The sequence below is a fragment of the Balaenoptera borealis genome (genome assembly GCF_965194805.1).
Source record: "Balaenoptera borealis genome assembly, chromosome: 2".
In the NCBI taxonomy this organism is placed as follows: Eukaryota; Metazoa; Chordata; class Mammalia; order Artiodactyla; family Balaenopteridae; genus Balaenoptera; species Balaenoptera borealis.
In genome coordinates this window covers 55,225,684-55,251,621 of record NC_138867.1, presented here as the reverse complement: position 1 = coordinate 55,251,621, position 25,938 = coordinate 55,225,684, and the positions used below count along the sequence as shown (strand labels likewise).

General features: G+C 40.6%; 1 protein-coding gene across 17 annotated transcripts in view; it reads right to left on the bottom strand.

Moving 5' to 3' along the window:
- The window catches only part of MAST4 (microtubule associated serine/threonine kinase family member 4), a 569,187-nt gene that overhangs the window by 18,542 nt on the left and 524,707 nt on the right, over nt 1–25,938 (bottom strand). For 12 of the 17 annotated variants that reach the window (XM_082372998.1, XM_082373008.1, XM_082373010.1 and 9 more), the window contains 10 exons: nt 21,427–21,635; nt 19,501–19,639; nt 18,013–18,145; nt 16,983–17,148; nt 14,842–14,943; nt 8,321–8,443; nt 8,007–8,119; nt 6,083–6,210; nt 5,512–5,747; nt 1,094–1,294 (listed from right to left, as the gene is read on the bottom strand). In XM_082372998.1, coding sequence (XP_082229124.1) covers nt 1,094–1,294; nt 5,512–5,747; nt 6,083–6,210; nt 8,007–8,119; nt 8,321–8,443; nt 14,842–14,943; nt 16,983–17,148; nt 18,013–18,145; nt 19,501–19,639; nt 21,427–21,635 — 1,550 coding nt within the window. The remainder of the gene's footprint in view (nt 1–1,093; nt 1,295–5,511; nt 5,748–6,082; nt 6,211–8,006; nt 8,120–8,320; nt 8,444–14,841; nt 14,944–16,982; nt 17,149–18,012; nt 18,146–19,500; nt 19,640–21,426; nt 21,636–25,938) is intronic. The other 5 variants (XM_082373012.1, XM_082373013.1, XM_082373004.1 and 2 more) reach the window with 1 other exon arrangement.

The following is a 25,938-nucleotide window of genomic DNA, read 5'->3' as shown; positions in this document are numbered from 1 at the left end:
CCTCAGTACATTTTACCTTGTCTCCTCAAATTGAATAACTGACCTACATTCACCAAGATGTGGGCTTTCTCATCAGCTCTCAAAGCAGACTGGACCACATCCCACTTACCTTCCTGACTGCAGCTGCACTGGGGCCATTGCCTGCTGGTGATGAATAGTCACTCAAACTAGGGAGATAGGTGTTTGTTTTATGGTGCTACACAGACATTTCCCAGAAAACAGAATATGCTACAGTGAGCATTACCCGCCAGGGAGCTTTCGTTTTTACCCAATTTCTTTCTGCACGAATTTGAAATTTCAACAATGTAAACAATCCCTTTTATACATGGTCTGTATTCTTCCAACTGCAAGCCATCTGCAATATAATTCGACTGCCACTTCCACTCTCTTACTGTTATTTGAGTGATAAGTCATAACCACCAGGGTATATATTTTCATCTCAGCCAGTGAAATTACTGTAGACTTTGTGATTAGTAGAGGCAAAACTAGGTTGTGGAAACATACTGCAATTGAACAAAACCATAATTAAGCCCAGTTTTTTTAATATAGGGTAGAAAATAATACCAGTAGGAGGAAGCATAACCCAACAGACAGGGCTGGTAAACCTTGTAATTTCAGTGCTGTCTGTGACTCTGCATCCCCAGAAACGAAAAACTTATGTTCTCTGTGTCGATTTCCTCGTTAATTAGATGAGAAGAACTATACTTAGCTTTCCAACACAGGTGCTGTAAACAGCTCCGTAAAGGATACAAATGATGCATAGTTTAGGGAAGGAAAATTATTCAGAAGAGGGAAATTTATCACTTAACCTGGGGGGAGTGGGAGACAAGGAAAGAAAACAAATAAAAGAAATAAGCCTTTGTGGGAAGGGAGCCTGCCTCATCTCCTGCTGCAGAAAGAAGCCAGAAGGAATAAACCACATATGCCCCTGGGGGCTCTGGAGGTCTTGCAGGGAGACACTCTGGAGGGCTGCCCCAGGACACCCCCCGCTACTGTTTCAAGCCATCTTGTATGTCAATCAGCATTGCAACCTGGGGGCGGGGGGTGAACATGCACAAATCACACAATTTCATGCAAGTAGATGTCTCTCTACCTCCTGGGATCATGAGGGACAGAGCACTGGCAGAAAGGGACTTGGTGACTTTCCCCGAGATTTTCTTTTTCTCTGTGCTTTCTAATCGCTGCCGAGCCACGTGAGAAGCGGGTTCACTGGAGGGCTTTGAGGAATTATCTGTACTGTCCACACACTCGCTTCGTCCATTTATCTGATCCAAGTGCTCTGAAAAACTGCCAACTGTACAAAGAAGAAGGGATAAACATGTTCAGGAAAATCTGGGATAGGAGAGGTGGGGAGAGGGGGAGAGAGAGAGAGAGAGAGAGAGAGAGAAGGAAGGACAAACGCTGGGGAACAGATGCCCATGTGGTTCATGAGTCCATGTGGTGTCCGGCAAACATGAAAATCATGTGACCGGTTTGAGAAAAGTGACATGGAGGAGGAAGAATGAAAGAGGTGTCCATTCAGATTTCGTTCTACTTGTACACAAGTCCACTAACTCTCAGTTGACTCCATTTAACTAGGAGAATAATTACTTTTTAGAATCTGTCTTTTACAACCCTAGTAGAGACAACTCTTCCCCCCGACCCCGCCATGAAAGGCCACGAACCAAACATCAGCTTATGGACCACACAACGCCCACCGTATAGTATGATCATCCTGTGACACAAATGATCATCATTAGCAATGCTGTTAATATTGGTTTTTGCTATGTGGACATCATTTAGTCACTTCATGGACATTTATGCCCATGTCATCTCCTACCATCTTTCTAGGACACACCTCACACTTAGGCTCAGGTTTGTAACTTATGGAAAAGTGCCTAAAGTGTTGCCTTTGACTTCCCACACCTGCTGTCACTCTGACCTCCTTGTAAATTTCACAGGCCAAGACAAAGGGTATGCTTCACTATGGTACCCAATGGTTCCCTACATCTTCTTGCCTTTAGTCTAGAAAGTGCCAAATGCTGATCTGCCCTGAAGTTACTGGAAGTGAAAAGATCCGTCCCCCTCTAAGCCAGCCATCACAGCTTCTTTATTTTTAATTTTATTAATCCTCAGTATACACTGGAGAGTTTTGTTTTTTTTTAAAGTTAAAAAATTAGGACTTCCCTCAGCAGAGGAACATAAGAGAACATGTAACCACGTAGAAGGATGCAGAAATGGAAAATCACTGATACCAGTCTGGTAATTGCACACGCCCAGAGTAAAGAAAGTTCTTTACTCTTGTCAGAAGTGACATGTTGAAAAAAGTCAAGTGACCATCCCTTTTGGTTTCTCCTATTCTTTCTTTCACAGGCTATCAGTTTTCTGGGTTCTTTTTCTTTCTTTTTTTAATCACTGATAATACATCTTTTGTCCAGAAAAAAACAATGCTTATCTCCTTTTTCCTTCTAAATGCTATATTATAAGCCCCCTGTGCTTTAAAAATCATCAACACTATCACCACATTAAGATATACAATCCACACAGAGAATTTAATACCATTATAAATGATCCTTTGAAAGACCAACCAGCACATTTTAAAGTGCTGACCATGACATTCTTTGCCTAGAGAAGAGGCTTAATCAGACTTAACATTTCTGTTACAGTGCTATATACACATCACTCAATTGCACGGCAGGTTTGGTCCTAGTTCACAGAGGTGGCACAGACCCACAGGTGGGGTCCAAGCTAAGGGAAGCCTGGGACTTGGGACAGTGGGCTTGGGCATAGCACAGCTCATGGCCACCTACTGTGCTGTAGGTACAGGGTAAGATTCACAAACTTCCATGTGACACCCATCTGACCTACTAAGGAAGACGATCTTAAGGCAGATATCAACAACCTTTCTACTTCTATATGCCAGACTCAGTCCCACATAACAGCATATCTATTCTATTCACTCTAAATGAAGAAATCAGCTGCTGAGGGACTTGACAAAAACTGCTTCACAAATCAAAAAAATCTTATCTCAGAAACATTTAGTTTACCTTGGGGTAAGTTACACACTCCCTTCTCCTTTCTAATTTGGCTTGGATGGGATCACTGACAAGCATGAACTGAAAAGCTGAATCTCTTCACAATGAATAATTTGTTGGATGCATTCAAGCACTACACCTAAAACTTCAAGACTTACTTTTCACTGATTCAAATACATCGTAGTCATGAAAAAAGAAACAGGTATAAAGCTGCACTTCCCTAAATGCCAGAGTGTGAATATTCAATGTTCTCTTTTATCATCCCTCCCTCTTGCCTCCGCCATTTCATCCCGCCATCTCATTTCATAGCACTGTATATAAACGTGTGTTTCTTTTCTGCCAGTGGTAGATAATGTCACCTTAATGTTCTGTAAATGTCAAGGATTCTTTCTTTTTGATGGTGGAGCAATATAAAAATCAACAAATTTAATTTTACTACAGTCACGGTTTTCAGATTCCCTAATTACCCTTGGCTGTGAGCAAATCAGCTCATCTCTCTATTCTGTACGGCCCCCAAGGTCTTTGATTATTTTTAGTGTGTGTATGGGGGAGACAGAGAGAAAGGTGGTTTGAATCTATTAATCATAATGCATAGCAGGATATAGACAGATTTTTTTTTAAATTGTGAAAGTAATCAATCAAATGCTTAGACACCATTCCCCTCCTTTTACCTCCTACCTTTCTGATAGTGAGTAGGCAGAAGAGACCATGAGATCATAAACAATTCATCATATTAAGAATAAATGTGAAGTAGAGGTAACTCTATTCAGAGTAAATAATAACTAAGAAACAGATGAGAACTTAGTAACCAGAAATATAAAACACTTGACATATCTACATTTGATCTGACTACCAAGATGAACTAAAAATGGTCAGGCATCTTAGACTACCAGCTTGTTTCTACAATACTTCTTCATTGCTGTTCTCTTGGCTCTCTAGATTTAGGACAAGTGGAATTACCCTACATGGAAACAGAACTGAGGTGAAGAGAGAGAAGGAAAAAACCCAATAGCATTCTTCCCCATGATCAACTGTAAGCTCATGTGAAGCTCCACAGAACCAGACTTTTTAGTGAGGCGGAAATAAACCCAGCCTGTAAAATTTGTAATTTTGAAATGATTCAAAACAGGATGAAAACATTACACCACGAATATTCAGTTAGTTAAAAAAATGTTCATGAAAATTCTTGGAATCACTCATGGTTATCAATATAGCATACTGGATATGGCTTAATGAAAACATTTATCATAGCAACCTTAATCCATATCCATGTTTTTATTTTTTAAGCATAAATACATATTGCTCTGTAGAAGGACATGCTGTGCATAAAATTTGTATACACTGAATAATATTTGAAATGCACTTCAAGGACTTGCTCTGAGGGAAGCACGAGGCCGATCATCTAATGAGGACACCTCCGTGATTAAAGGCCCCAAGTATCCATGATACAGTAAGCATTTTAAAAACCTGTGGAGATACTGCTCCTGGTGTCAGGAAGGTTTACTTCACACAAAAGTGACACCATAAAGTGCCCCCTAGGAAAGGCCCAAGCCCCACTGTTTCTCACACACCCAAAGATGTCTTAGGGTTATCTGCGTCAGTTATCCAGAGGCTGGGAAGGCAGCTTGTGTGCAGCGGAGACTGTGTCGGTATTTCTGACTCCCCTCTCCCCACTCCATCCGTGAACCTCAAAGAATAAGCATCTTTTTTTTTCCCCCTTAAAGAAACTTTATATCCAAGTTACTTTTGAAGTAAAACACTTCAAAAGTATAGATCGAGGTATGAGGTATTTTTTTTTTTACCATCAAAGATACAAGATATTTGCCCACCTAATTTCTTGCTTGTCTTCTTTCTTATATGTCCCTGAGATTCTCATCAGCCTCTGTTTCTAGCCAGCTGTGCAAACAGAATAAGCATCTTGCTGCACTGACTGAGGGTTTCACGTGCAGACTGCTTGGTTATTGGGTATAAGTGGTCCCATAACAAAACCCAACTCCTCCAAAGAAACACCCACCCGTCTCAACAGTAGAAGGAAAACTGGCTTACACGGTACCTTATGGGTGGTGATTTAAGACACTGTTGAGGGTAATTTTGACCATTTGACTATTTAACAGGGTCGCTTACTAGTAACTTTGAGTTAGATGCAAGTCCACGAGGCATGCCTTTGTATCCACAACAGAGAACATGCTCCCTTACTGTGTTCTGACAGCCATCAAAGGACGCCACTGAAACCCAGCAGAGGATGTGAAGGCTACAGGTGAAGCAAGAAGGATCTGGCGTACAGCCATGCACTAAAGAGGGGTCTGAGACATCCGATCTCAGTTCTAAGGAGCCCGTCGCCCAAGCTCAAGGAGTGGGGCTGTGGAGAGAGTCTAGTGACACAAAATGCCCATCGTCGCTGCCTGGCTGGGCCAGGCCTGGGGCTCCGAGCGCCAGCGGTCACTTCTCAACGTGGTGGGCGATGCCTGGATGGCAGGGGCCACGCCCAGGGCCTTACCTGACAAGGTGGAGCTGCTGATGGTGCTGGCCGGAGTGCTGACCTCGGGCTCCTCCTGAGCACTGTCTGCAGCGGGGAGGGCTGCCTTTCCCGGCTCCTCATGCAGCTCTCTGGGGTGGGGGGCAGCCTCATCTTGTTCTGCCTCTGCCGAAATAGCCAGCTTGGGAAGCAGGCCAGAACCGAGTTTATGTCTGTTGCTTTCAGTATCCGAAGAGTTGGACGTGGATAACTGTTGCCTTAATTAAAAACAAAAACAAAGTCACGCATCTATACATGCTATGAAACTGTGTTCAAGGTGAATTTTGGAAGAAACCAGGTAAAAATGGAACTGAGGTAGCCTAACCAAGACACGTCGAGGGCAGTGATTCTTACAGTGTGGTGCCCAGACCAACGGAATCAGCATCCCACGGAACTTGTTAGAAATGCACATTCTAAGCCCCTATCCCGGATCTCCTGAGTCAGCAATCTGCTTGTACAGGCCCTCCAGAAGATTCGGATGCACACTCATGTTTAAGAGCCACTGTCCTAGTAGCTGCTTTTCATGATATTTGTTTACAAGAATTTCACATACATTTCAGAATACTCTGAACTCCAGCTTAATGTTTCCGTGGATGGCAAAGTTGTGCTTTTGGTTTTGTCCCCAGGGTCTTCCTTCTCTTCTCCTGGATTCTGAGTACCTCGATCTATACTGCTGAAAACCTGCAAGGCAAATAGTCAGTGCTTATTAATACCTTCTTGAAAGGGATTATCAGAATAAAAAAACAAACAAATCCTGGCAGAACAACCTGAGACTATGACCGAAGTTTGAATTGGGACTGTATTCAAAAGGTACTTTCCAGTGCTGTTTACTTGAGTCCTGAGGTGAGTGGTCAATGTACAATTTTTTCCTTTTGGAGTGGGAAGCTATGAATTCATCACCCTCTCACCGTATCTCACTATGGACTTTGTATCTGCAAACAAAATCCATAGATGCATTGCGGTTTCTAGGCCTGGGATCGATGCACATGTTAGATTACTTTTTAACCATGAAGTCAATCAGAAAAAGAAAATCACAGAGAAAAAGATTTAATGGCCCCCAGTCAGGGGCGGGAAGGAGAAAAATGAATTGGAATTGAGGGCGAAGAGAAGAATAAATTACCTGTTTCAAGACATGTTGGGGGGAGATGCAGTGCATATTTGGTTAGGAGTCAGAGGTACTTGTTTGGCTTATAAATCTCATATACAGACAGGCAGTTTCATATGTTGGTACCAGGATTACTGAAGGGGAACATAGCTTAGGCAAACTCAGATCTCTGCTGTACCACAGGGAAGATGGAAGCTAAAATAGGGAGCTGAGAGCCCAGCCCAGGAAGCGCTCACTACTGCCCAACCCAGCCACTTGCTGCTCTCATGGGAATGGACCTTAGACCTCCTATAATCTCCTGGGATTTGGAGGAAGGTGGCTAAAGAACAGGAGACAGTGGGCAGGGAACAGTTTAGGGGCTGGCTTTGATGGGCCAGAGAACAAGTACTGGGAAAGCCCACACTCTGTGTTATCAAAGCTTCTGTCCCGTCTCTGGGCCAGACCTGCGTCTCCCCTCCAGGGAAATCCCGACCTCTCCATGTCCTTCCTATGAATGGGGAGGGCAGAGCCAGCCAATTTGCAGATGCACCCTGGGCAGTCACTCAGAAAAAGATACGGAACACTTTAAAATCACTCAATGCTACAGAAAAGCTACACACTAATCATGCAAAATGCCATGGCAACAGAAAATACATCGCTACTGGAAATAGCAAAAGGAAGGCAGGATGCCCTCTAGGTTCATTTCTATCTTCCTAGGGCCCTGCCCCCATCTCAGGACTATCAGGTGTGTCTTTGTTTTGTTTGTCTTTTAAATCTTACCACTACCAGTGAAAAAGCATCTTTCTCCAATGTCGATTTTATCTTCTACCGTTTCCAAAATTCTAGCTTGGCTTCCTACTGCCCCTTTAATATAATAACTTACACTTTCTATCATCGGTTAAGACACTTTCTCATTCCGCAATCAACTGTCCCCAAGTGTCTGGGCTTATGTCAAGGACCTAGCTTTCTCCTTTGTGTTGTATTCCGTGGGATACTAGAAGAGGGCTCTGCACACAATGAGCTCAACATCCTTCACTATAAGATGAAAGAAATGGAAGGACGCCTCCAGGGCCCGGCAGCACTGAGCTAGACCAGGGTCAGCATGTAAATGGTATCAGGTACTCCAATAATGACTATGAATGCAAGTCTCTGCCTCCAAGAAAAAAGATACTCATCTTTGGATCATGAAACAGAGAAATATACCCCTGCAGGGCGGTAGGGACTCTGGATTATCAAGATGGTGGGGTCATTACCCACCCCCCCAAAAAAATCTCAAGCCCCAAAACACTGCATGGGGTTGTTACAATTCTGTGCAGCTGTTTAAGGCACCAACTATCTGACCAGTAGGAAATTCTCCCAGAGACCTTCTACGTTTATGCCATATTTTACTTACTTTAGAAAACCTATGTGAACATGAGGAAAACTGCCTTATTTCCACATTAAAGTCTTCGTCATTTGTGTCATCTTCTTCCTCAGTCTCCATATGATGGTACTTCTCTGACCGCGCTGCAGGGAAATGTTTGGAAACAGTTCCAATTATTCAGAATTTCAGCTTTTAATTTAGATATTTTAATTATGAGTTTTTATATCAAAGCAGCATTATGTTCAGAACCCATGCGCTCAAGACTGGAAGGTACTATCAAAAGTAGAGCTGATTTTCTACAAAGTAAAGGCCAAATAATGTTTTATGTCAGATAATGCACGTACTATCAAAATAACTTGTGTCATCTTCAGATTCCAGTTGGGGAATGAATTCTGCCTTCTGTCTCAGCAAACTGTTCCAGTCTAAGGAACGGAAGAATCGATGCTGTTTGACTTCATACGCACCACCTTGGGGTAGGGAGTGGAGGGGAAGGACAGAGGGAAACGTGTTAAATGATCCTCCCAGCAAAGGTAAGAATCAGTTTCAAAGAACAACCAAAAAAAAGAAAAACACAAAAAAAGTTCTATCAACAGAGAACTAAAGAAGTCAGAGAAATCTTTTTCATTCTACAACCAAAACCTCCAAAAATTCTTCCATAATTTATTAGCAGGAGATCTGATTTTGCTAACAGCAGTTGTTACAGCACAGTTTTTCTTTGTTAACTCTTCCATGACTTCCTCCATTTTTCAAAGGTTAATGACGCGGCCACTGAAAATCCCATTGTGCTGAACCTGGGGATGCGGACACACGCTGGCACAAAGCAGACTTGCTCATTACAAACCCCCCAAAAACCTAAGAAGGTGCAAAATGTGTTCACAGCAATATTTCCTCTGGAGGTAAGGTTTTAATAAAGATGAATTTTCCCTAAATTGTATATAATGGTTAACATTTGATTTTATTGGATTGCTCATTAACATTGGTAGGAATTATATTCTGTGGATTACAGATTCTTAAGTAAGAATATTACTCAGCCATAATAAGAAATGAAATTGAGTTATGTGTAGTGAGGTGGATGGACCTAGAGACTGGCATACAGAGTGAAGTAAGTCAGAAAGAGAAAAACAAATACCGTATGCTAACACATATATATGGAATCAAAAAAAAAAAAAAAAATGGTTCTGAAGAACCTAGGGGCAGGACAAGAATAAAGACACAGATGTAGAGAATGGACCTGAGGACACGGGGAGGGGGAAGGGTAAGCTGGGACGAAGTGAGAGAGTTGCATGGACATATATACACTACCAAATGTAAAATAGATAACTAGTGGGAAGCAGCCGCATAGCACAGGGAGATCAGCTCGGTGCTTTGTGACCACGTAGAGGGGTGGGATAGGGAGGGTGGGAGGAAGACACAAGAGGGAGGAGATATCGGGATATATGTATATGTATAGCTGATTCACTTTGTTATAAAGCAGAAACTAACATACCATTGTAAAGCAATTATACTCCAATAAAGATGTTAAAAGTAAATAAATAAAAATAAATTTTAAAAAGGAGAAAAAAAAAAGAAACTGGCAAACCTGTTTGATAGATTTATAATGCATGTGATGAACATCAATCACAATCCCTAAGTTTTAGGCTTCTTTTTGCCAAGTTAGCATTACAGCACAATTCAGTGAAACAATATTTTTAATTCAGTTCATGATTTTAAAGAGAGATTTTGGAAGGGCAGGCCCCATCAAAATATTACACTATCCCTCATGTAAAGAGAAGAAGGTACACATTTTATTAAATCCCAGCATGAAAATCAGACCCCCGCCCTGCCACCAACATGCACACTATTGATGGGGGAGATAAGGAAGAATCAATCTTCAAACAATTCCAGGAAGAGAGATTTCTCGCAAGACTAGTGCCAGGGTCTAATCAGCCTCCCTACCAGGAGATGCCCCTCGATGTGTGTTGCAAATGCCTCTTTAATACAGTTGTCACTCATGCTTCTCACCCTGTCCTCAGTGGGGTACAAAAGGAATAGGATGAGAAATGCAAGCTGAATGAAAAATGGGCTTGGATCTTGGGGCTGGGGAACTGTCTGTAAGCTTCAAAGACGTGGCTCTGTCCCCAGTGGGTCCCTTGAGCACAAGGGGCAGGCTGGCTAGAGCTCTAAACCCAGCCAGGGGAAACCAGTGTTCTGAAGACAATGGAACAGAGAGAAAAAAACAAAGTGGAAAAATCACCCCCCAAAAAGGGAGAATGGGCTCTTTACAAAGCATTTGATTAGAATCTTCATATAGAATTCCAGCCAGGCTTTTTCCATGTTTATAGCACAATACTTAAGTCTGATGTTGATCCCAACAGCAAAAGCATTAGCAGCTGTGATTTGAGGGCCAACTTTGACTAGTATTACACTAGATGCTAGAGGAAGTTGCTTCTTTTAATTAAACCATTGAAAGTAACCCCACGAAGTAGGTATTGTCAACCCCATTTGTGGATGGGGAAAGTAAATAAGCAGTAAAGCATACTGGACCATGATTACTAGGTGAGTAAGGGTTAGAGGGGCTGAGCCGAGGTCTGTCTAAAAACACCCAGGTCCATCCTCAGTGCCACAGCGCCACAGGCCATATAAGGGGGAGGCATGTTTCAGTTTGGATTCTACCCTGCCATCTTTCTCGCATCAGTTTACAAACGGATTCTCGACTGCCGATCCTGGGGAACACAGCCAAACAGCCAATTCCCAGCACCTCTGCCCAGTCCAACCCCAGTCCTCCATGTATCCTGGTTCTCTTCTATCCCAATCAACATCCTCAAACACAGCTGCCAGGGACATTTTCTTCCAGTGGTCTTTTCTTGGAGAAGTTAAAAGGGCTTAAGTATTTATCTATCCAACTCCCTCACTGTGCCAGTGACACTGAGGTCCAAAGAGTCAAGCCCTACTTAGTGGCCCACCATGCGCTATCCAGCGATGACTATGACCTTCAGCTGCCACAGCAAAGGACAGCTCTGACACGCCCAGGTCTTTCAACTTTACCCAGAAAAGCATAGTTCTCTAGACTCAAAGGCTCGAGAGACACTTCCAGACAACATCCGGAGTGTTAGCTCCCCGACCTGCTAACCTTTGGGACCCACCCACGTCGGTGAGAGCGTTCGCTTCCTCTCTGTGACGAGTGCCAAATGGGTTCTACCCAAGGAGCCCCAGCCCACTGCCGACCCAGTGCACAGTTCTCACCCTTTGGCCTTTGTGCCCCACTGAGAAGCAGTTGCTTCTCACTGGGTCATGTTTCTCATGCACTTTTGGAGAGATGGGGAACAAAAGAATCAAATGGACACATTGGGGAAAAATTAACTCTGGGCTAAACCGTTGGTATAATATAGATGATGGCTTTACGAGCCAAATACAAATCATCAGACACAGGAACTCATGCAAATGTCAGCTCTCACTGTAAGAATTCACCAGGAAGGGAAGGGAGAGTGACTATTTCTTGAGCTCCTGTTATGCACTAGGTTAATGTACCAGATACCTTCATAAACATGCCTGCACTCAATCCTCACAATAATCCCTCGAGGTGTGTAACATGCCCATTTCCATAGATTAGGAAACTGAGACTCCGGGCAATGAAGAAATGACTCACGACCTCCCAGCTGGCTCATGGGTGGGAGTCAGTCACATCTGAGCAGCTCTCAAGTCCAGTGAGCCTGGCTGCCACTCAATACTCTGCAAGTTCAACAGTCGAGTTCAAGTACGACAAGGTCCCAAACTGCAAGTTATGCTTTGGCACTAATGTTCTCCTTTGAGCTTTCCTCTCCCTTCATAGAAGCTTCTTAAACATCCATTATGTTCTTCACACTCCTTTTTCTCAGTCTCTCTAGTCTCTCGGGCAAATGCGCACTTGCACATTTTCACGGTGCATTATTTTGTCCGCTAAATATGCATTAAATCCAAAATGCTGTCACTGGAAGCAGCATGGCAAGCCTGCGAGATTCTCAGCCTCATTCTCCGGGCCCTACTGGGACCTGTCACATTGGACCTGCCTGTTTGACAAGCTCTCCTCGACAATGCTAAGAGCTTGGGCAGGGTCTTTTGAATGTCTCTTTTGAGCTTCTGCTAGAAGATTTGTTTCTCAATCTGTCAAACCCTGAAAAGACCGAAAGCAGCGGTCAAGGAGAAAATGTGCGGAGATAACTTGCAGCGTATGATATATAAACATGGATGTACTGACCACCATCATAGCCCTGTCTTGTTAAGTGAAGCTGAATCCAGTGTCCACATCTTCTTTTTTTTTTTTTTAATTTATTTATTTATTTATTTATTTTTGGCTGTGTTGGGTCTTCGTTTCTGTGCAAGGGCTTTCTCCAGTTGCGGGGAGTGGGGGCCACTCTTCATCGCGGTGCGCGGGCCTCTCACTATCGCGGTCTCTCTTGTGGCGGAGCACAGGCTCCAGACGCGCAGGCTCAGTAGTTGTGGCTCACGGGCCTAGTCGCTCCGCGGCATGTGGGAGCCTCCCAGACCAGGGCTTGAACCCGTGTCCTCTGCATTGGCAGGCAGATTCTCAACCCCTGCGCCACCAGGGAAGCCCCACATATTCTTAAAGAGGACAGAAATGGGCAGAATACTAAGGAGGAAAACTCTCCAAAGTGACACGCAAACACTGAAGGGAACTCTTTAGGGGGTGTGCTGATTCCAATATATTTTTAGCCCTACCTTAGGACAACACTCCCCTGGGACAGCTGATTAGGATATACAAATAGATACTTGTATTGTTGTAGGACAATCTTAAAATGCCACTGTTTCTCATATTTGGCTCAAGTGAGTAAAATCACCCCTCAAAACTCTGCCCCACACAGAGCCTTGACACCCATTCTGAGACAGCTACTCTTATCGTTTGAACTATAAAGCAAATCTAACTGCAGGTCACAGATGGTGGGAAATAACCAGTTTGCTAGTCACTTCAGACAAAAGGAAAACCAAATAGGGCGACAAGAAATATAAAGGATTCTGTTCAAAGAGTTCAGTCAGCCCAAAAGTAGGGGCACCACCACAATTTCTAAATCTCACATGTCCAAAGGGGAAAGCAAGAGATTATATACGCAGAAAAATAAAAATGATAATACCGCAGCAGTGTCACATCTGGTCCTAAGAGCCAGAGTCGATGATCGTTTATCCTCACAAAAGTCCTGGGATATAGTGCTACTGTCAGCTCCATTTTATAGATGAGGAAGTGAGGTACACAAGGGAAAACAACCTGCTCATGGTCACACAGCTGAGATTTAAACTCAGGCAATCTGACTCCGGAGTTTATCCCTTTAAGTCCCATTATATTGCCTTTCCTAGTTAAAGGCCCACTCATCCACTGAAAAAGGCAAAAAACACATGGTATTCCAGTATGAAACTCAAAGCAGTTTTGCCAACTGAGTCCTGATTTTAAAACTTCTTGGGAATTCCCTAGCGGTCCAGTGGTTAGGATATGAGCTTTCACTGTTGTGGACCCGGGTCCAATCCCTCATTGGGGAACTAAAGAGACCACAAGCTGCACAGCACGGCCAAAAAAAAAAAAAACCCCAAACTTCTTGGATTCTCTAATGCAGGGTCTTCAAGAGTGTTCTGTCAAGAGCCACAAAGTAAATGTTTTAGGCCTTGTGGGCCATGCAGTTGTTCATGACTATTCGACTCTGCCAGAGTAGCACGAAGGCAGCCATAGACAATATGTGACTGAACAGCATCGCTGTGTTTCAATAAAACTTTATTTACAAAATAAAGGTTGGGCCCAGGGGTTTTAATGCATCATCATAACCTCTAGGTAGCACAGCATTCCATACTTAAGCAAGAACTGGGCTCTCCAACTGGGGAAGCTGTGAGCAAAAGTGAAGAACAATATAAGATATATATTTGGAGCTGTTGCAAATGATTTTGGCCTTGGAAAAACTGGGTGAGAGAATGATCTCGTCAGTATTTTCTGATCTTTCTAGCAAAATGAGGTAGAATGAAACAGCTCAGAGTAAACAACCCATCAAGTCAACAATTTTCACAGATGAAAATTTGTATCAACACGGTGTGCGTGTGTGGTGTGTGCTGTATGTGTGTGTGCATGCGTGTATGTTATATGTGTTTATTATTTAGTCTCATCTAGATAAATTCACATACTGGGGTTGGCTAGGACTCTGTATTGGGATCTCTAAGTCTGTCTATTCAGAATATAAGGAAGAAAAGGAAAAAGAGCTGGCAAAAACAAAAAACTGGTAGCAGAACAGTCAGGAAAAATAATCAGCAGGAAATAAATCTACTATCTCCTTAATCTTGAAAGTCAGTTTTTTTTAATCCTCTTTCTTGGGCCATGGTGCTGATCAACCCCAGGCACTCATTTCCAATAATTAGTTCAAGTACTGATAACCTGTTTCAAAGCCTGCAGATAGTAACTGCTGGGTCAGATCCTTCTAGGAATATATATATATTTTACAACCCCAAACAAACAAACAAACAAAAAAACCTCCACATCCCTAATCCTCTGTTTCAAATATGTTAAGATTCATGCTTTTCAGGACAGAAGAGTTACATGTGCCCTTGAGGTTTTCTTCCAGAGAAATTTTATTTACTGAAACAAATTAAGAATAATTTCTGCTTTGCAAAACAGAAGAAAAACAATAACCAAAAAAGACAAACAACAGCCACCAACCCTCCTAGCATACATACTACTCTGAATCAGGAAAAAAAAATCCAAAATATTATTGTTATAACATATTGCAGTCATATTCTACATCAACCAACAGATGTTTCCTATGAAGAAAAAAAGCAAAACAAAAACACAAACCTCTGAGTGCTCCACATTGACATTATTTCCTGCGTATTAGCAAAATTAAAACGTATGCGCTCTAACCTGTTCCCAGTCTCTCCAGGGGATTCTGCCTGAGAAGCAAGGTAATCAGATCCTGGGCATCAGGTGGTGGCGCCTCATCCTTTTCAGGCCAGTTGATCTCATCTAAAAGGAAGAAAAGTAGTTTACGACTTCACTGCTGAAAGGCTGGTCCACATCCCAACAGCATGGACATCACCCGGGAGTTTGTTAGAAATGCAGAATTTCAGGCCCCACCCCAGACCTGCTGACTCAGAATCTGCATTTTTAACAAGACCTTCAGTTGATTCCTAGGCCCAGTCAAGTCTGAGAAGCACTGTTGCACAAGATATGAATAGCACAGCTGTCAACAAGGCAGGGAGAGAACACTTCAACGAGCAGTACCTCTCATCTGCCTTTTTGATTCACTTTTCTTTGGTAGAACTGGGTCACTACTAATTGGTCCTCTAGTTATTAAGAGGGCTCAATATAGCGGAAACTCTAAACTTCTGTGTTTTAGGCGATCGCCCATCCAGGGATCGTGGGGAGTCAGGGTTTCTCTTCTACCATCATCCTCAACTGAGAATCTGGCTACAGCCCCAGAGTTCTTCAGCTCCAAGAAGCAAAAAACAATTTTGTAAAAATAACCATTCCCAGAGACAAAGGAAAGGTCAAAATGCTAAGACAGAAGAAGAAGAAGAAGACGAAGACGAAGACGAAGACGAAGAAGAAGAAGACGAAGACGAAGACGAAGAAGAAGAAGACGAAGACGAAGAAGAAGACGAAGACGAAGACGAAGGAGAAGGAGAAGGAGAAGGAGAAGGAGAAGGAGAAGGAGAAGGAGAAGAAGGAGAAGAAGAAGAAGAAGAAGAAGAAGAAGAAGACCCCAAGGAGTTGTAGTAATGGAAGTACTTAAAATCTGTCATAAATATTAGAATATGTTCTACATTCTAAAGGAGTTTGCCTGAAGATAGGTGTGCATGCTTGTGTGCATGGGAATGCAATAAAAACATGAGTTATTTCTGCATGTGCCTGCCTCTAGCTTCCTCTGCTGCAGTTTAAATCTGATTTGGAAAATAAAACATGAATATGCATCTGAGCCATAAGGCATCGACAGAACAAAGCCAGCATTTGCTGCTTGTGTTAATTAAACAGTTGATTCCTTTTGCCATTCATCCTTGGTATATCAGAAAACAGCCTAGTTATAAATCCATAAAGAGCTCAGATATTGTATAAAAGGGTTATACACTGCAGGCAACTCACGAATCTACTTTGTTAAAGTTTACAAATATGCCTGGCTTGCAAAGTCAATGATGGAAAATAATGCTGTGATTAAGAGGCTCCTCATACCAAAAGGAATTGTCCGCCTATTTCCACTGTTGGACACTCTAAGCACAGTCCAGAATGGACCAGAGGTAGGTGATGAAGATGTGAGTGATGACTGACAAACTTTGAGGAAGAGAGGCCTTTTTGATCTCTGCTCCAGGGAAATTTATAAAAACAGCAGGTAGGGTAGTAATAATGCCTATTTAATTATCATTTAGTTTTGCCACAAGCCACATAACAATAGCTAGGGTCAGCTTGCAGGTTAAGATCTAAAGGTTATTGAATTTAAATGAAAGATGAACAGCTGTTAAGAAATAACATTACACCGTAACAACTACCAATGAAATCATTAACAATCTGTGGATTAAATTTGCTTCCTCCCCATTCTCATTATTTATTATTTGGTAGACATTTGTTTTAGGGTTTATTACATTTTTGTTAATTTCTTCACCGTGCCAATAGCCATTTTTCCCATTTGTGTAAATGTTACCCATGTTAACCTTTTCTTCCCTGGTGCAACTTTCCTACTGTGGAAAGGAAGACTGGACAGCAGTGAAATCATTTGCAAATCCCACACCAATTTCTTCTGCAGAAAAAGTACACCATAAAAATTGGTCACATTGCTAGTACATTTCCAAATTCCGTGTTAACAAAACTTCCTCAGATCAATTCCCAACACAAATTGCTCTCTTGAGATTGTGAAAGTCAGTTATGTGCTATGATGAGTGAGTTCTTTTAATTTGTTGGCTAAACCCTCTGATAAAGGTTAACATTTTAGTAAAAACAGTGATACTCCCCAGAATTACATTAAATAGCTGCTTCCCAACAGTGGCTTAGAGATAACTGCTGACAATATTTACCACTGATGACTTGTCCAAATAGCTCTTCTGGAGTGTCCCCAAAGAATGGCACGCATCCAACCAGAAATTCATAGAGGATAATCCCCATGGCCCACCAGTCTACCGGCTTCCCATAGCCCTGCCTCAGAATCACTTCTGGTGCAATGTATTCAGGTGTGCCACAGACCTAAAAGATGATTGCAATATTAGAATAATTAGAATAGTAGACATGAATTAAAATGAGCAAGATGGCTAAATATCAATTATTTTGCCTAGAGTGCACCTGCTCAACCACATGGAACCACATGGACAAAGAACTTAAGAACAGTGATTCTAAGTCGGTATCTATCGTACCAAAAGCAATGAATTACTTAAAATACCAAAAAAAGCAAAGTTTAAAATGCTGCTTTAATGTGAAACTGTGTGTAATGTCTAATTTCAAATTTAAGTAGTTTTACTTACTTTACAAAAACATTTGTAATCCTTGGATTTAAAATAATACTGCATTTTTTCGTGTGTCACTATCAGAGAGAGTTTTAGTATTTATATGACTGAAATATATTCACATCCTGGTTACTTCATAAAAGCCTGACAGTTGAGATGTGTTCACCTTAAGTAACTGTACAATGAACAGATTGTGGGCACATGGTAATGAGGCATGCTTAAAGGGAAATGGGCCATGGCTCGGAGTTTGGCACCTGTGATTGTACAACGCATCATGAGTTTCATGAAGGCTCTACTGAGACTCCCGAATTCCTTACAAAACCAGTTTTTCCATTTGTCTCTCTCACACTCTCACTTGTGTGCAATTAGATCGTTCATCTTACTAATAGACCATAATGTCGAGGGAGGAATGTGGAGGGACTGACATTTCAAAGAGGCCCAGAGAGAAAAATGGAAGCAATTTGCACTTTATTAAACGTTAAGGCTTATACAGACATCTAAAGCCCCAGCACTAATGTCAAGATGGCCTAGGCGAGCTGATTCTGAATTCCACTGTCAACCTTGCACTTTGTATTTCTCTCTGGAACCAAACAGCACGCAAGCTTACCTGTTTGTCCAGGAACTCTCGAGCATCCTTCTCAATATGACCCTCATAAAGATTGGTAGTCATGCTCATTAGTCCCACCTTGGATAATCCAAAATCTGTCAGCTTTATGTGCCCCATGGAGGTGACCAACAAACTGTGAAGCAGAAGGACATATATTACAACACTCACTTTGAAGCTCATTTCTTGTTTTTACTTTTCTCCCTCCCACTGTGAATTGATAAGACTATGGAATATATAGGTATCAATCTTATCACAAAACCCAGCCTGCAAAGTGGTGAAGTCACACAAAGATGTTAAATATGTGTATCTGGCGGCCGAGAGTAATCCACAAGGGAGGACCAGAGACCAGGCTCAGCCCATCTTCCTTGGAGCAGTCACATACAACATCATTTACAACTTGAAGCTCTCAGAAAAATTCAAGTATGGGACTCTGACACCTTTCCATTTCCAGAATAAGAAAAGAGCTGAGAAAGGGCTACTGATAATCCCACGTCACACATCAGCAACTAACATAAGCAACCAATCTGTGATTCAAATGAGACAAAAGATAAAGAACTTGGAAGAAAAATGTAGCATTGTTCCAGATTTCAACTTCTGGCTCGAACTTAAGTGTCTACTCACTAAGCACAAGACCTACATGTCTTATACATGCAAAGAATTCACATTTGAAAGCTTTATGAATTTACAGTTAAATTTTTTTCATTTTAAGTGGCAAAGAAAATTTTAATTATTTTAAAAATTAAAGGAGTGGAGGAGTTAAAAAAAAATAAAGCTATTGGAAGGATACATGCCAAAATTCTAATAGTTGTCTTCGTTTGGGAATGTTGTGAATGAAGTTTTTTCTTTTTGTACTTCCCAAATTTTCTGTAATGAGCATAAGTTAATTTTATAAAATTTTGGCACACTTAAAATCTTTACATATTAATAAGAAATACTTCTAGAGGTGTCTCAGATTAGTGGAGAAAGCATGGAACATTTAATAAATGGTGTCAAGATGAATACCTAGTCATTTGGGGAGAAATAGTCTATCCGTATCTCAAATCAGACACCAAAATGAACTCCACATAGACTAAAAATTAAATAAAAAATTAAATTGTGAATAAAATAGAATAGAATATAAAGGATATCATCTTGGGGGAGAAAAAATTATCTAAGTATGATTCTAAATGCAGAAACTATCCAGAAAACAACTCATAGCATTCTATGTACCTATTATTTACATAATAAAAAAAACTAAAAAAAAATTAACTAACCCTGGCTTAATACTCTTTTTCTGTTTGTTTGTTTCTTATAAGCTGCTACTGTAAACACCATTGCCTTTAAAAAGATTATACAAAAATCATCATGTATACTGCTAAAAATAACTCATTTGGGAACATTATGGGAGAATTTTAAAATGTACAAAGCAGCATTAAAAGAAAACATTTTTATAGACATAAAAATTTTTGTATTGTGTGATAAAAAGATGTATTTCATCAGTGTACATACTTGTCTGGTTTCAAATCCCTATGTACAATTCCATAATTATGTAGATATTCCAAGGCCAGGACTGTCTCAGCAAAGTACATCCTGGCCATATCAACAGGGAGAGGACCCATGTTCTTCATTAAGGTAGCACAGTCACCTCCTATAAAACACAAGAAAAAGACTTAGCAGGTATAGTATCAGCTAGGATTAAAGACCGCCAGTTTAGACTGCAGAATTTCTAAGTAGAATGGTATCTATCCATAGACATAGTCGATCGTGTTCATAAGTGGAGACTGTGTTAGGTAATCATGTTTCTACTTATGATGTGGTGTGGAGAAAATATAGACTTTTATTTAAGAAGCGCTGCTCATGAGAGAGCAGATGTGGCCTGAAGTGAAACTAAATGTTGAAGAACTGATGATGTGTTTTAGGAACAGTGTGACGATTTAAAATAAACCATTTTAAAACATGGATTCTGGAATCAGGCTGCCCGAGTTCAAATTCCGGCTCTGACTCTTACAGGTGGGGACATCTTAGGCAAGCTGGTCTTGGCTCTTTCAGCTGTAATATCAGGATATGAATAGTGTCATCCCTTTTATTGTGAGGATTAAATGAGGTAATCTGTGTAAAGAATTCAGGATGCTGTCAACACATATTAAACATGTGATAAACGTTAGTTATTGTTGTTAAAATAACCATAACAAAAGTTAATAAAGCAAAGTACTGGTGTGGTGAAAAGAACAATGGGTGGAAATCAGGCAAGTTATGTTTTTGTCTTGTACCTACCACTAAATATCTAGTGAAACCCCTTCTTGGGTTTCAGTTCATTCATCTGCAAAATGAAAACGATATTTAACGGTTCTTCAAGTTATAAGTTTTGGGATTCTGTTCAAACAATCACAAGGGCTTAAACTAGATGCTTTGAAAATTGTTTTGGAGACTGAGATTGACATATATACACTAATATGTGTAAAAGAGATAACTAATAAGAACCTGCTATATAAAAAAATAAATAAAATAAAATTTTTTAAAAAAAGAAAATTGTTTTGGCCCTTGCTTATCTATTCATTTTATTAGCTTTATTTATGTCAATAAGTCATGGCTATGGAAACACTCAACAATTTCATGTAAAATTGATGGAAATAAGATTACTTGGAGCATTTAAAAGGTAGGCCACAAACTTCCAAAAGAAAACAAGTTAGTTTTTAAAAATTAAACTATAGTTGATTTATAATATTGTGTTAGTTTCAGATGTACAGTTTCAGACTCTTTCCCATTATAGGTTATTACAAGATACTGAATATAGTTCCATGTACTGTACACTAAATCCCTGCTGTTCATCTATTTTATACATAGTGGTGTCTATCTGTTAATCCCATAGTCCTAATTTATCCTCCTCCCTTTCCCCTTTGATAACCATAAGTTTGGTTTCTATGTCTGTGAATCTATTTCTCTTTTGTAAATAAGTTGATTTATATTATTTTTTTAGATTAGAAGTTAGATTTTCTTGAATGTATCTTTCTCCTAACTCACCTTTAATTTCACACCATACACCAAAAAGGATATATTTTTCATACTTTCCTTAAGAAGATCCATTGTAATGAATGTTTTCATGATATGTGATAAAAATAAGTAGGAAAAAGCCCATCACCTATATTCTAACTTTAATGACCGATTGAGAGGAGGTACTTAGGATGAAAAGCTATTAAAAAGGGAAAACAACCTTTTTCCAAATAGCACTAATTTTCCCTTTGTTATAGTAGAGCTGGCACTTTGCAAGCAATTATGAGAAGATAATGACTGGGAATACAGCCATCTAATTGCCTGGCCTTGGATCCTACGTGGATACAACCATCGTATGGCACAAGTACAGAAAGCGTCAGCCGCACAAATGAGCCAGTGGTTTCTGGGTACAGGTGTCATGTTCTCTGTGTCAGAGTGACTCACCTTCGACATATTCCATGACCATGCACAAGTGGCGCCTGGTCTCAAAGGAGCAATACATGCTGACAACAAAAGGGTTTTCTGCAAAAGTCAGGATATCCCGTTCCACAAAGGCCTGCTGGATCTGGTTTCGGAGGATGAGGTTCTGTTTATTAATCTTCTTCATGGCAAACCTCTGCCGCGACTCCTTATGCCGAACAAAATAGACTGCCCTGAAAAGGAGCACAAGAGTTGGGGTTCAAAGGAAGAGGGGATGTTTCTGGGTACAGTACACCACTTTTTTTTTTTTACGTTCACGTGATAGCCGGGATCCAGCCCACATAAGCTATGCTGGCAACTACAAACATTCCATTCCAGGCCAAAGTCCTTTGGCTAATTGATTTTTTTTTTTTTAATTCTTTCAATAAAAGTTACAGGTCACACATAAGGCAAATTCATTTCACTGCTTCATTTCACGGAAGAAAATGGACAGTCTCCAGAGTGAGCTACTTTCCAGTAGCTAGCTGTTGTTTTCAGTTTTCCTATAACAGAACAAAATCTGATATATAAGTTAAAACAGGAAAACAATGAACAAAAGTACATAACATATTCTGAGCTAGATCCTTTCTAGCATTAGATATCTATTAGGCATTTTTTCCCAACTGACTAAAGCAATAATTTTCTATATGATACTCATGGGCTCTACAAAAAAGGACCATAGACTATAGCTTCTTAAAGTAGCTGGCTTCCAACTTGAGAGTAATTTACTCCCCATGAACTTTCTAGATAAATAAGAAGTATGTAATAGGTCATATGAGGCTGCCGTCCCTGCTACAAAGAGTAGCATATTTCTTCACTACAGACCTCGGCATGAGTTACACCTATGCCTGTTTCAACAGGAAATGCATTTCCCAACCTAAAAGGGGGTCCAGAGTACACTGCATTTCTGGTCCATGTGACCCACAGCTGAGGTGTCTGGCAACTGTACTGTAAAATGAGCAGGCCGCATGGAATTTCTGCCAAAAGCCTCACCCAAATACTCTACAGAACCAATTCTGTCTGGGTAAAGACAATGGACTCCCTGAAGCTTCAAATGATGTAGAGAAAGGAAGTAATTCGGAGGAGGATACTTCAAACCCCACCTGGAAATGATGAGCAAGAAGGAAAATGTCTTGGACGGGCTCCTTTTCTCATAAGTTACTCCTCACTTATCTCATTATTAAGGGACAACAGGTTTGAACTCTCAGGGTAGACAATTCTCAAATAATTAATAATTTACCTAAAGAGCCATCATCATTAGAAGTGTGTAACAGGTTATACGAGGCTGTCCTGAAACAAACGCAATGATCAACTAAGTAATAATTTACCCGAAAAGCTATCAGTCATAGTAAAGTACATCCAGTAGTCTGTTTCCTAAACAAGGGGTTATCTGAGATGCATTTTTCACTAGTGATTTTCACTGTCTCCAAAAAATGAACTCGAAGGGGACTAGGACACCCTATATTCCTGCTGGACCAATATGTCAGAGTGATCCACTTACATAAATCTTAAGTATATTCAGTCTCAGTTTAACCAATATTCACATTTTCCTCTTAAGCGTTCAACTAGGAATTCATCTTTCTTTGAAGTGTGTACGTCTTTGTCTTCTCACTGTATCCATCTTTTCCCTTCACTCACAAAATCACACATTTGTGGGGTCTCTGGTTAAACATTCTTTTTTTTTTTAATCTTTACTCCTTTTTCTCTCTCCTCTTTTCTCTGGCCTTCTAGTTCTTCCTTCCCTGTATAGTAAAAAGCTGTCTTAGCCACACTCCACATAACCAGCTTGAGGAATAACCTGGTACTCTTATTCCCACTGTACAACAAACTGACAAGGGAGCTGGCTGGCTGGATGCCCACTGCTTTCCGCAGAAGCTGGGCATGCTCTTCAGGGTTCCCAGACACTTGGGCTCCCACCAGCTGGGTTAATTTCTACACCTGTTCTTCTGGCTAGGCTTGATGTCATGACTGACTAATTTAAACAAATATTTAAACTGATGAAACACGAGTGTGAAAAGAGAAAGCACTGTTGTTTATAAGAAAACTGAGTGGAATGCTTGGGAAAGCACTGATAAATGTGAGCTACTAAATAAAATTCCTATTGATTTAGTATGAGTGAGAAGATTCCAAACGTTGAGAAAATAAGAAAAATCTAGGCAGACTGCTTCCAGTTCTTGCTTCACCTGTAAAAAAGCTAAAAGTGGGAAACAAACAACATAGTACAGTCAGCCCTACATAGCCACGGCTTCTGCACCCTCAGATTCGATCAACTGAGGATTGAAAAATATTAAAAAAAAAAAAAAAAAAAAAATCCAGAAAACTGCATGAAGCAAAACTTGAATTTGCCACACTGGCAACTACTGATATTTACACAGCATTTACATTGTATTAGATATTATAAGTAATCTAGAGATGATTTAAAATATATGAGAGGATGCCATTTTATATAAGGGACATGAGTATCTGTGGATTTCGGTATCTGAGGGGGGTCCTGGAACCAATACCCCTCGGATACCAAGGAATGACTGTATAAGTATTGTTTATACTGGCTGTCTTATAAAGGGCTTACATCGAAAGGCTAGTCAATTTACATACATTTAAGTTAAATTAAAATGTTTAAAGTACATATCATTTTTTGGTGATTTCCTACTTCAACTTTTTCATTTACCAACTACTCATTCTTTCTGAATCAGATTAAAGGCTACAACAATTTTTTTCTTTTTCCAATTACTGATTGGATAAAATCAAGATCCAAAGACACTTGAGCTTCTCCTAATCAGAAGCTGATAGCAGGACAGAGATTCAAAGGGAGCACAGAAAAGAACTTGGCCTCCCCTTACATATATGAGACAAGCATTGGCAGATATTGTCATGAAGAGGGATTCTTGAGATACAGAATCTGTTTTTTAAAATGAACTTTAGAATCGAAAATGTTAAAAGGGAAAAGCCAGAATCTTTATATAAGCACTTGCCTATTCTTGAGAGTCAACTGGAATACAGCCCACTTTCTATCACTTCTTTCAATATTTAATATTGAGTAAGTTTAGGGCTGAGGACCTCCAGACATATGATATTGTGAACTTCACTCTTAGACTATCAGTAGGCTGCCATTTTGATTTTCAACCAAGCTGCACCATTTCTTACATAAATAACTGCTCCTCAATATGTTTGAGAACAACAGGAAGTGAAGGAAAAAGAATAGGGTTGTACATGATTTTATGAAAGAACAAAAGAGAAAGATACCTCAGACCCAATTTGACCAGTACCTACACTAGGTACTGTGTAAAAAGGCCTTCAATCTTTATTCTTAGATTTTCAATTCATAAAATTTGATTTGACTTTGTTTTCCCTTGCTATTGTACTTAAAATAATCAGGTAATCCTTAGGGAAATTTACCTAAACCAGTTGAAATTAATCCTATAGGTAGCTTGGGATACCATTTCCTCAGGAGAAACATACCTCGATCAAGTTGCAAAAGTCAACTAGACTTAATTAGAATTCCCTGTAGCTGCATTTTTGTTTGTTTCATTTATGTTATGTTTTTACATTTCTGTACTGCTTTGGAAATATTATTTCTAATGCTGAGATGTGTTTATTTAGTAATACGTGTTGTCTCTCACATACTCCTGTCCTCCCTTATAAATTGCTGTTCTAAATCTACTCAAGTCAGCAGAGAGTGAGGCAGAGGGAGAGAGAGAGAGGGGGAGGGAGAGGCTGAAAAAGAGAGAGAGACAAACAGAGCGGGACAGACAGACATCTAACACTGCTAAGCAGAGCTGCAAACTGCCCAAGGTTATAAAACTAGACTGAACTGATTTGGCCCCCATTTCTCTGTTTTCTGGCCTCAAGGGTTGTTTTCTTTGAAAAGGCTTCTGTGTCTCTTTTCCTACACTGGCCCGCCCTGTGAAATAGGAAGACCCAAGGGTGGGAGGTGATGCGTGGGGGGAGGCAGCCAGCGGAGCCAAGCATCACTCCACTCATGCAGAACTGAGGCGGGGGAAGGGAGAAATGGAATCGCAAGCAGGCAGGATCTAGAGCAGAATGAATCAGTCCTGTTGGGAGTGTTAACGTCTCATGCATATAAAATTATGCATGAATCTGAGAGCCTGATACATGAACCCCTGTGAGCAGATCCGCATGTGGGAAGGAGAGTGCAAGTGTTAGGGGGAAGCTGAGGGGAAAGGCTATCAAGAGGGGGCATCCGTCAACTTGCACACCTCGTCTGTCTCTCAGGTAAATGACCCTGTCCTTTGAGGGTTAAAAAAAGCAGAAAGGGCAGCAAGGCTAGAAAGCAATGTGAAGTGGGGAAGAAGCGTTGTGCCTCTCAAATTTAGCTTTCTTACTTTAAAAAATTTTAGGTCAATCTTATTCTTCTACTTCGAAAACATTCGAAATTGTTATTTAAAAATCTAGGTGGAAGTGCTCAATGGAAGAAGGATTTCTATACCCCAATTAAGATGGCTAAAAGTTATAAATGATATTCAGAGGGAGAAAAGA